This window comes from Lynx canadensis, chromosome C2 (genome assembly GCF_007474595.2).
Source record: "Lynx canadensis isolate LIC74 chromosome C2, mLynCan4.pri.v2, whole genome shotgun sequence".
NCBI lineage: Eukaryota > Metazoa > Chordata > Mammalia > Carnivora > Felidae > Lynx > Lynx canadensis.
Window position 1 is genome coordinate 14,443,084 of NC_044311.2, and position 11,927 is coordinate 14,455,010.

Genomic DNA, 11,927 nt, shown 5'->3' on the forward strand with positions numbered 1-11,927 from the left:
CACAAATGAACTTAAACAAAAAGCTGGCTTCAATACATTTGTATTCTGGAATTTACACCGACAAGAATATTTCAAAACTTCCTACTTGCTGACTCCACTTTCTTGTTTCCCATTCCAATCTTGCTTCCATCCCTGCTTAACAAGTTTCCAATGATCATACTGTTGGCTTTGACCATAACCAACCACCCAGTTGCTAAAGTAAAAAACCTGCTAATTATCCCTAATGCCTCCCTTTGCCTCACCACCTTTATTCAACGCAACAGCAGGTCCTGTCAATTAGTCCTCCAAAACATCTACTGAAGCTTTCTCTTTCCAGCTTTTCTAATCCCACTCCAGGCCAAGACACTAACATACCTAGCCTGGACCACTGCCACCATCTCTTAACCTGTCTCCCTGCTTCCACTCAGGACTCCTCCACACTGCATGCTACCACTGCGGCCAGAGTAGTAAAGACATCATTTCTATTGTGCCACTGCTCTCATTTTTTTTTTTTAATTTAAAGTAATCTCTACACCCAACATGGGGCTCAAACTCACAATCCTGAGATCAAGCGTTGCACACTCCACTGACGGAGCAGGGGAGCCAGCCCTGTCACTGTGCTCTATAGAAGCCTCCAGAGGCTTCTGAGGGGTGCCTGGGTGGCTCAGTCAGTTGAGCCCCACGATGGGCTCCATGTTCACAGAGCAGAGCCTGCTTGGGATTCTCTCTCTCCCTCTCTCTGCCCCTCCCCCACTCACGTGCACGCTCTCTTTCAAAATAAACAATCATTAAATGAATGAATGAATGCAAGCCTCCAAAGACTTTTGATAACATCAGGAAAAGTCCAAATGCTTTCTTATCAGGGCCTTCCAGGTCCTGCAGCATCTAGCTCCTGCCTACTTTCCCAACATCCTTCCTTATGAACCTCCTCCACGCTCTGGCCCTCATTCCAAACATTTTAAGCATTTGCTGCTTCTGACTGCCCAGCATACTCTTTCCCTACCTCTTCACATAACTACCTCCTCTTGTCCTTCAGATTCCAATTCAAAGGACACTTCCTCATAGAGCTCTTCACTGCCTACTCTGAGGTCAGTCCTCTTTTCACCACCTACCACATGATACTGCTTATTTTCTTCATGTTGATCATAATCTGGCAAAGTATATATGGGGGTTCAGGGGTGGGCTGTCTTCTTTCTTCTACCATTGTATGCTTGTGACATATAATGGGCACTCCCGTTTTTGTTTTCATCAGAGGCATGGTCTATAGCATGGACCCGGAAATGAAATTACCAGGGCTCTATTCCAGCTTGGGCTCTACCAGCAATTAGCAGTGTGGACGTGGGCACACCACAAGATTGAGTGGGTTAAGAGTAACTGGACAGTAAGAAAGTGGAAACAGCAAGTGAGACTTTTTTCTAAATTTCATGTATCTAAACTCAGAATGTGGACATATGAAAGCCTTTGACCTCTCTGAGTCTGTTTCCTCATTTGTAGATTACTTTGAATGTCACTTTCAGCTCAGATGCACTAGAATTGTAACAGGCGTCAATCTACTTTCCAACCTAATTTTTCTTACCCCTCATTTACACTCTGCAACTAAATATCACACAGTGATATTTTACCTCCTATACATTTGTTCATTCTGACGCCTCCTCTCCAAGTCCAACCACTGGAAATTATCCTTTAAAGGCTAGATCAATTATTAACGGCCTCATAAAGTCTGTTCCAATCACCTGGGCCAAAATTGGTGTGCTTGTTAAGTGTTCCAGAAATTTTTATGCTTTAAATTAGATTAGTCCCTAATCTCTCTCCGCCTCAGTTTTATAACCCATAAAATGGTCTACAATATCACATACTATTGCTGGATAATTGAGAATACTTAGCTTGATAATAAAGCGTTCAAAAAATGTATTATTTGTTGGCTACAGATATTTTCCGCTCTTCTTGAGAGCCACCAAATGAGTTTTCCATTTCTGAATCTCCAAACGTTTGAAGCCATTACTCCTCCCAACGCCTTATGAATAGTTTTCCTATTCATAAAACGAAGGGCGTGGACTAGACCAATCACCACCCCTTCAAAAACGAAGTCCTCTATACTTACACGAATAGCCTACAAAGATACCGTACGTGAGCTCCTGTAACACAAACAGCTTAAAGCAAAGGCAGCGCAGGTGAGCTTCTTTAAGGACGGGAATTCGAGGGAAACTACTCCCTCATATAGAAGTGGGCTGGAAGCACTAACTGATCGAGACCCTGGGGACCCTTTCTAAAGAAACTGACCCCTGCCACAATGATGGGTCCTTTGGATTGTTGTTTTTAAGTTATCTTACAGATACTTAAAGGAGTCAGTACCCGCCCCCCGCCCCCCAGAGGGACGAGAAAGATGAGACCAGCCGCGTTAAGAAGGAAATGTTTGTAAGACAAATGGACGACCGCTTGGACAACAAACCCAATGCCTTTCACCTAACCCTAACCCCAAGGCGCGAGCCGATGACCCAAGACTGCAGGGAAGACGCTGGGGCCGCCAGAAACCCTAAAGCGGCCAGCCGGGCGGGCGTGAGCAGCCGTCTGCGGAAGCGGTGCAACCTCAGCGCTCGGCACCTTTCCCAGACCGGCCCCCAGCCGCAGGACCACAGTTAGGGACCCGGGCCCGGACTCCTCAGCAACCCCCGCGTCCCGCCCCCGTACCTGCGGGGTCGAGCGCCATCTCGGCTGGAGGAGAGGAAAGCAGCCCGCGGCCGCTCCCGGGCAGGGGGAGGGAAGGGGAGGAGTCTGGGCAGGGAGGCACGTGCGGCCGCCCGGAGCTTCCCCGAGGTGGAGGAAGCCACGGAGGAGGAGCGCAGTGCCCTTCGCGGAGCCCGGCACGCAGGCCCCTTTCCTTCCTTCTAATTTCCCGAGTCGCTACTTCCGCTGCGCATTGCGCCTGCGCCCTTCTGGCCCCACCCCGAAGCCTGGAACGGACTTTGCCCAGGGAATGACTGGGAAGGGGGCGTGGCCTTGTGTGCCTTGGGGGCGGGCTGTCTCAGAGGCTCGGGGCCTCGCTTGGGGCGGAGCGCTAGCGCCCGCTTGCAGACCCGGGTCTGCGGAGACCCGAGCCGAAGCTGCTGGCCTTTGGGACTGCGCCTCCCGTGGCGACTAAGTTCACGGCCAAACCCTTCCCTCCGCTCCCGTCTTCGGAAGACGGAATGAATCACCCTGTTTATTTTATCTTCGTTAACGTTCGTTCATTCATAAATTTCTATTTCATGCCTGCCAGGTTCCAGCCACGGTTCTGAATACGAGGGGTAAATACCTAAATAAAAATAAGGGCCCTATTCTCGGGAAGAATCGTGTTGGCAGGGGAGTCAAATACAAGCAACACGCTGTTAAACGTCATAAACGCCACACGTGCAAGATATGAACAGCTTGTTCTATAGAGGTGGTATAGTTCGTACAGTATCATTATCTGTCCCACAAATCAGCAGCCTGTGGCTTCCCTGGAGGGGGAAATAAAAAAATGGGCGCTAGGACATATTGTCCTTAGGGCGTACAGCCTGATTTGGGTGATGTTACAAATCCCGATTCTGCCAGTTAAAGCCGTATGTTTTTCAGAAAAATGAAGGAAGGTGACAGCTATACTCCAGAAGAGCCCCAACTGCCCTCTTCTCGATAAAAGAAACTTTCTGGTGGCAGTTATTCTCATTTCCGCTCACCAACCGGCCTTCAGAAATGCTTCCTTGTCACATCCATGGTCAGCTAGTTCGAGCCTCCAAAGGGTGAGGTGCGGCCGGGGACAGATGGGACAGATGTTAGAAAAACAAGGAGCAGCTGCTTCTTCCCTGGGAGGGATTTAGAGCTTTCAAAATGATCCCCTCCCCACCTACCTGCAGTCCCTCCTCCCCTGCTGCTGCTTCAGCCTGGTCAGTTGGCAGAAAAAGCAGCCACAGTCGAGCCGGGTTGGGAAAGTGGGTCTCTGCCCAGCAGGTCTTCCGTTTAAGGGCCTATTTGGGCATAACGGCCCTTATTACAGCTGTAGGTTGAGGTGCCAAGGTGAAGAATTAATGTTTCACTCAGCCAGTCAGGAAAGCAGGTCTGTTTTCTTGTGTGTTTTATAAATGGGTTTTGAAACATACCAAATTCATTCTGATGCCCCTTTTCTTTTTCTGGAGATGGAAGATTTAGTTTAGAAAATAAATCTTTTTAAGGAGATGAGGTGGGGTATAAAGACACAAGCCAGACATTCACACTTGGGTAATTACACTAAATTTTCCTATATATGCAAAAGGATGTCAGGGAGAGCTTTAGTCAGAGACCTAAGTACCTCTACCGGAATCCTGCATCACCACCTAGTAGCTCTGTGACTTGAATGAATTCCAACGTTTCTTTGGACTTTAGTTTCTAATTTGTAAAGACGTTGTGAGGAATAAATGTGTTATCATTTAACACTGTTTCAGTCGCTGAAAACCCACTTGATGGCCTTTGCCATAACTGAGTATTGCTTGAAGCTTTATTATTTAATATTTTTAAAGTAACTCACTGAAAAAACAAACTCAGATGGGCACTATCTACTTCAGCTTTATCCTATGCAATAATATCTGTAAAATCATGGGTTTTGTGTGTCCCATAAAATGGGCTGTTAGACATCTCACACTATGAGAAGCACTAGCATCTCATTGCCTGGTACATAACAGCGTGCCCCTCTCCTGTCTCATAGATCTCCTTGATCTATGAAATTAGATCATTGGGGGGCAAAGTCTCTATAAAGTACCTGGGAAAGATAACTCATGTATTAAAAACTAAATCATAGAAATGTAATTGGTAATTCAAAACAAATTTCCTAAGATAGCACATTATTTAAAAAAAATTTTTTTTTTAATGTTTCTTTCTTTCTGAGAGGGAGAGAGAGAGACCAAGTAGAAGTGAGGGAGGAGCAGAGAGAGAGGGAGACACAGAATCTGAAGCAGGCTCCAGACTCCGAGTTGTCAGCACAGAGCCCAACGTGGGGCTCAAACTCACAAACTGCCAGATCGTGACCTGAGCCGAAGCTGGACACTCAACTAACTGAGCCACCCAGGGACCCCTAAGATATGGATAGTTCTTTGAACAATAGCTGAAATAAGAACATAAAGGGGAGGAGAGCACACTGTCCTGGAAATGAGGAACTCTGTATCAGCCAAGCATGATCTCTAGGGCTCAGACGATATCTCGTACCTAATGGCCGCACAGTAGCTTTTCACAAAGGACTGAATGCCAGAGTGGCTAGGAAGGACTTGAAAGATGAAGTAGAAATTATGGTTGGCCTTGAAAGATGGCTAGCATGAGTCAGCAGAGTGTATGTCACACCAGGAGAAAAATAAGCAAAAATGTCTGAGATTTGAGGTGTTCTTGAGGGACAAATGAAGCATGGGAAAGACAGAAGGCAAGAAATAAAAACATACATGCAAAAGCAAAAGCATAGGGGTAGGAAGCCCAGGGCTGTGTGGACAGTCATGTTGGAGGGCAATGTCTGACGCCATTCGTTGAAGATTTGGGAAGCTAGGATACTTACGAATGCGACTGAAAATGTTAGAAGAGCCAGATGCTCAAAGCCTTAAACATTAGGCTGAGGCGTGTTTGAAGCTGTAACCGGTCAGGGGCTGTTGAAGGTTAACAAGTAGAAAAATGGCCTTTTGTCAAAGTGATGTGTTTTAAAGACGATTTTGCATAGGATAGATACAAGTGGTGACGAGAGACGCAGGGGGTAAGCAGAACGGTAAGGAGCTTTTGTAATAGTTCAGGCAGGATCTGAAAAGAGCGTGAACTAGTCTATGTGGCTATGTAAAAGACAGAATGGATGTGAATGAATGTAACTGGGAAGGAAAAATCCATTCTTCATAATCGACCTGGAAGAATAGAACAAGGAGTCAAGAAGGACTGCTAGGCGATTCCGTTCCTTGGAAAATGTACACAGACAAATGAGAAAATCATGGCCATGCACCCATTCATGCCTCAAATGATCTGCTCTTGATCCTCATTACCGGGGAGCCAATACTGAGAGGGAGAGACCAGTTAGGAGGAAACTTCAATGACCCGAGGGAATATTTGATCCATGGCAGAGCATGTGAAAGCAGAGAAGTGAGGGGCTTAGTATGTAGACTAGACATAAGCACACACACACACACACACATACATATCTCTTAGTCTAACATCTAAGGAATTCGCAGGTACAAACAAATATCTTAATTGTTTATTGCCTCAATTCTAACTAGATCTAGCATAATTTTTGGCTCTATGTGGATACCTATTAGTTACAATAAAGGTTGAGATAACCCCTGCTTGCTTCCAACTCTGCCCCAAATCAGAATTAAAGATTTCACCTATTGCTTTGTTCTGCCCTGTCTTTGAGCCAATGAGAATTACATTTGGAGTAATATTAGAAGCCCCATCCCTACCAGTACCTGAAGTTTGAAATGGCTAGCCAACTTCTTGGCTGGAAGATCACTATCCGAGGGTTCCTGGTGGCCTTGTCTGCTTACTGAGCTGCATGATTTAGCTCCCAGCCCCCAGGGCCTGTGCCTTCTCCTTTTTCGATAGGCACAGGTCCAGATTGGTACTTCTATTCGTTTGTTAGGGCCGCCATTACAAAGTACCACAGAATGGTTGGCTTAAACCACAGATTTTCTCACGATTGGAGTCTGGAAGTCCAAGATCAAGGTATCTGTAGGTTTGGTTTCTTCTGAGGCTACTTTTCTTGGCTTACAGGTGGCCATTTTCTCTTTGTCACTTCACATAGTCTTCTGGATGTGCGTTTCTGTGTCCAAATTTCCTTTTTATAAAATAAGGAGACCAATCATATTGGATTAGGGCCTACCTTGATGACATCATGTTTAATTAATTTTCTTTATAAAGACCCTATCTCCAAATACAGTCACATTCTCAGGTACTTGGCTCAGGACTTCAGCATATAAATTTTGGGGGGACACAGTCTAGTTCTTTACAAGGACCAGAACATTTCCCGGAATCCCAAATCACTTGGCTAGAGCCCTGACAACTTGCCTAGATTTAGCCTCTCCCCAGAACAATATACTTTGTCCCTGACTTCCTGGTGGCTGAATAGGTTCTGCTTTGCTATGGCTCATTCCACTAACTCCTCCTGGCTCTTTAACATATCTTTATTTCATCTGCCAACTGTACTGTTGTAACTCTTAGTCTAAGAGCTACCTGCTTTTGCAGAGATGTTTCCAACAGTCTCCTAACTTCTCTCAGGTGCTAGGCTGATTCTCCTGCTATCCATTCTTTCTAACTCATTTCATCCACAACAGCAAATATGATCATAAAATTTCTTATGTAAAATCCCTCAGTGGTTCCTCATATACATAAAATCCAAACCCTTTCCTTTAATAAAGTTCATGAAGCCTTTGACGGACTAGTCTCCCCGTTTCATACATCATCTTTTCACAACCAAAAGGTTTCTGCTTGTACTGTGCATTTTCCACTGTATGAACCTATAGCAATAGTTTATAAAGTATCTGTGGAGAATTTTCGATGCACTATCCCAGTAAAACAGGTAAGATTCTGTATTGAACATAGAAACTTAAAACTGATTTCAGAAAGAATGTATAGTTGGGGCGCCTGGGTGGCTCAGTCGGTCAAGCGTCTGACTGTTGATTTCAGCTCAAGTCATGATCTCACAGTTTGTGAATTGGAGCCCCACATAGGGCTCTGCACTCCAAGTGCAGAGCCTGCTTGGGATTTTCTCTCTCTGCTCCTCCTCTGCTTGTTCTCTCTCTCTCTCTCTCTCTCTCAATAAACACATAAACTTAAAAAAAAAAAAAAGAGTGTGTAGTGGAAAGAGAGGGACTTTGGAACCAAACAGAGCTAAATTCTAATTCCTCTTGCCTTCTTTTACTTTTTAAATTTTTTATTGAAAAAAGTTATACTTTCAGGGATCGTTTCTATAGTTCATAACTTTTTTATTGAGATATAATTTATATACAGAAAAGGGAACAAATCTGTGTGCAGCTGAAAAAATTTTCATGTGTGGATACACTTTTATACCACACCTGTGTCAAGACCTAGAGCATTTCTAGTCATCCAGAAGGTTCCTTGATTCTTCCTCCTAGTGAAGCCCCACATAAAAATAACTATCTCCTGACTTCTATGAGAATTGATTAGTTTTGTCTGTTTTTGAACTTATATGAAAGTAACAGTGCAGTGTAATCTACCATTATCTGGTGTCTTTTGCTCAACTCAATAGCTGTGAGACTCATTCACATGGTTGAATGTATCTACATATCTGCTTTCCCACTTCTAATTTAGATTTGGTAAATCGTTTCTCCCTCTGAGCCTCAGTGTCCTCAGTCACACCATCCCCGCCTAATTTATTTGAGCATTAAAGAAAACCTGTAACAAACAGTGATAGCGGTTTCTAGCACACGGTAGGCCATTGCTAGATTCTAGCTATTGTCGCTGTGATGATTATCTTTTATTTTTAGAATTCAGTTCTTTTGAACTATTGCACTATATTCAGGGGTTTTTTGATGTAGTACTTCAGAGCTACTCTGCCTTCAAGGCTGAAATCTGGGTAACAATATGTTTAAATCAGTATTATGTGAACACCCTTCAAATGAACAAAGGAGATTTAACAGTGTGCCCTATCACTTATCAGGTGAGAAAAAAAAAGTGTGAAAAAAAAATCACCTCTCACCTCTGTGGAAGGTTTTTTATGTTTTATGTTTTGTTTTTACTGTGAATTATTTTCTGGGTGGCCTCCTTTAAGCAGACCACAATTTTTTCTAGGGTCGCAGACTTCTATTCCTAAAAAATGCTAAAAAAAATGATAATAAAGATAATGATAAGACTATGACATGAGTTATATTGGATTTCTCTTACCTTGTCTTGTGCAGATGCCATGATCCTTTGTAGAATTTCTCACAGGAGCTGGCAAAGTTGACAAACAAAAACAGAAGTGCTTTTCATTGTACAGTGTGTCTGAAATGACAATGACATTCTGGTTAGATGGCCAGCTGCACTGAAAACATCTCAAGGATCTTTTGCTTATTTAGAGAAAATAAAGTTAGTGAAAACTAACAACTCATTCCAGATGTTTCTGCACTATTGATCTGTCAGAGGACAAACCTCCTGAATTTATTACCCACTCCTCCCCCAAGACGGAGAACCTTCCATGCGCCAGGCACTGTGCTGAGTCCTGGAATGAATAAGTAAGATGAAGTCCTTGCCCTTAAGGAACTCAGAGTACAGGGGGTGTAAGACAAACACATGAACAAATAATTACAGTCCAACATGTTAGAAGATGATGCGGGAACCCAGAGGGTGAAATTAACTTGACTTTCAGAAGACAAACATAAACATGAACATTAATGCTTATATTTGAAGTAACTTCTTAAAAATTATTCAATAAGAGAAAGACAGGGGCACCTGGGTGGCGCAGTCGGTTAAGCGTCCAACTTCAGCCAGGTCACAATCTCGCGGTCCGTGAGTTCGAGCCCCGCGTCAGGCTCTGGGCTGATGGCTCGGAGCCTGGAGCCTGTTTCAGATTCTGTGTCTCCCTCTCTCTCTGCCCCTCCCCTGTTCATGCTCTGTCTCTCTCTGTCCCAAAAATAAATAAAAAAAAAAAAAATAAAAAATAAATAAAAAAAAAAAAGAGAAAGACAAATGGAGTCTTAGTCGATTGCATTTTGCTGTATAGAATAGGCATAGGTTAATCATCACGTACCACAAATATGGTTGAAATAGCTAGATTGGCCACTATTAGTTGGGACCACATAGACAACATCCAAGGACATAAAAATCAAGTGTTGAGAATTGCTTTCAAGTTTCGATGCTTTCTCCCTAGTGATGCGCTCAGACAAAACAATCCTATATCATTGATCCTGGTATATTGATCAATAGGACATGAAGCAGTAAGTCCAAATGAAGAGCTCCCAAAAGTTCAGGCCTTGACCTTCAGTAAAGAAGAGTGCTTATACAGATCTATTTCATTAACTAAGTTCTACGTCATGGCGCCAGGGATCCCAAGGTATGGATGAAAGGCTTCCTATAGAAATGAGGTATTGCTGTTGCCAAGCCATGTGACTGCCCTTTGAGGGGAGGGACTGTATCTTCTGCATCACTGTAGCACCTCTCAGAGGACTTGGCATCTGGCAAGGTAGTAAGCTCCTGTTACTGGAGAATATAGGGGCACCATGTGAAACTAATATGGGTTACATGACCCACTGATTATTACTCCTTAACATCACTTCCATCTCTTCCCTGTCCCTAACCTCTACCTTAATTCAGCCTCCATTTTGCCATTTCTGATCTTTGGCTAAAGATAACTTTCAGGTTTTACGTGCTTTAAGATATATTTTCTGGTCAAGACACCCCCCTCACTTAGAACACGAGATGCACATTTATGGCATTGTCGGCTTGGCATCCTGTTCTTCTTTTGGACACTGCTCCTCCCCTAATTCATTTTATTAGATTGGTTTCTGCCAATGTCTTCATGTTCTTTTTTTTAATTTTTTTTTTATTTTTTATTTAAAAAAAAATTTTTTTTTCAACGTTTATTTATTTTTGGGACAGAGAGAGACAGAGCATGAACGGGGGAGGGGCAGAGAGAGAGGGAGACACAGAATCAGAAGCAGGCTCCAGGCTCTGAGCCATCAGCCCAGAGCCCGACGCGGGGCTCGAACTCACGGACCGCGAGATCGTGACCTGGCTGAAGTCGGATGCTTAACCGACTGCGCCACCCAGGCGCCCCAATGTCTTCATGTTCTTACATGACATCTCTCTTTAACCGTATTCATTTGCCCAAGAATGAATACATGACCTAGAACAGACCAGTAGAGTTTTGCCTAGAAAATATTAGCTGTGGATCTAAGTATACCAGTTCATCTCCTGAGGGTGGAATTTTAAAATGCAAAATGTAGAAGCCGTTAAGAGACTAGTTTTCTGCCATGTAGAGAAAGTTATTGCTAAGGAAAAAGGAAAGGTGATGCCTAACAAAAAAGGTACAGAGATTCTCCCCACACTCCCCTTACTAACACATTTTAGGGCCACACATTTAGGGATGACAACATCCATACAGGGTTTGAAACTCAGGTTGTAGCTGCTCTGAGATTTCATTTCTGTGTCTGCCTTTCTGGGTCTTGGATCTTTGAGCTACCAAAGACTTATACGTAGGACATGTCTTACACACGACTGCAAATCTTCTCAGCCCCAATTCTTGCATGTGGCCACTAGTTCTCTGTAAGCCTTCAAATACCTTAACATAAGCTGGTAGTGCCTTGTACCTCTCACTTGCTTTTTTGACACTACTGCATGAAACACCCATGAGGATCCTCTGAGCCGTCACATGTCTACAACTCAGAAGTGTAGGGGAAGTTAATGCCTGTGCGGTCATCTTGATCAATAGTGAATGGAATCCAACGGATAAATGTGTCCCACTTTTTATTCCTGCTTCAGTTCTGAAGCACATTTAAAAACAATGTTTATTTATTTTTGAGAGAAAGTGAGCCAGAGTGCAAGCTGGGGAGGGGCAGAGACAGAAGGAGACCCAGAATCTGAAGCAGGCTCCAGGCCCTGAGCTGTCAGCACAGAGCTCGACACGGGGCTCAAACTCCCAGACTGTGAGATCATGACCTGAGCCGAAGTCGGACGCTCAACTGACTGAGTCACCCAGGTGCCCCCTGCAGCACATTTTATCAGACCCCTCCAACAGCCTCATGGGATCTAACCAGTCACCTGTGAAATGGGACACTCATTAAAACATGCACGTATTACCTTTCCTTCCTCCCCTGCTTCACTCTTCCCTGACCCTCCCTGCTGTTCCTTGGGATAATATTCAAAGACCATCCACTTGCACGTTACCTAGGCGAAAAGAGCACTTATTCATTGCTTCTGACTTTTTGTTTAAACTGTTTCAAGTTGGTTCCTGCTCTTTGCTACTCAAAGACATAGTCCAAATTAATTCAAAGCCCTAATAATGG

The 11,927-nt window shown here is 43.9% G+C and overlaps 1 protein-coding gene across 1 annotated transcript in view; it reads right to left on the reverse strand.

The window, feature by feature from the left end:
- The window catches only part of CMC1 (C-X9-C motif containing 1), a 98,385-nt gene extending 87,044 nt beyond the window's left edge, over window positions 1-11,341 (reverse strand). Inside the window, exons 1-3 of the mRNA XM_030330129.1 lie at window positions 11,025-11,341; window positions 3,022-3,150; window positions 2,668-2,930 (exon numbers count right to left, since the gene is read on the reverse strand). Coding sequence (XP_030185989.1) covers window positions 2,668-2,930; window positions 3,022-3,150; window positions 11,025-11,341 — 709 coding nt within the window. The remainder of the gene's footprint in view (window positions 1-2,667; window positions 2,931-3,021; window positions 3,151-11,024) is intronic.
- Between the last annotated feature and the right edge of the window lie 586 nt (window positions 11,342-11,927).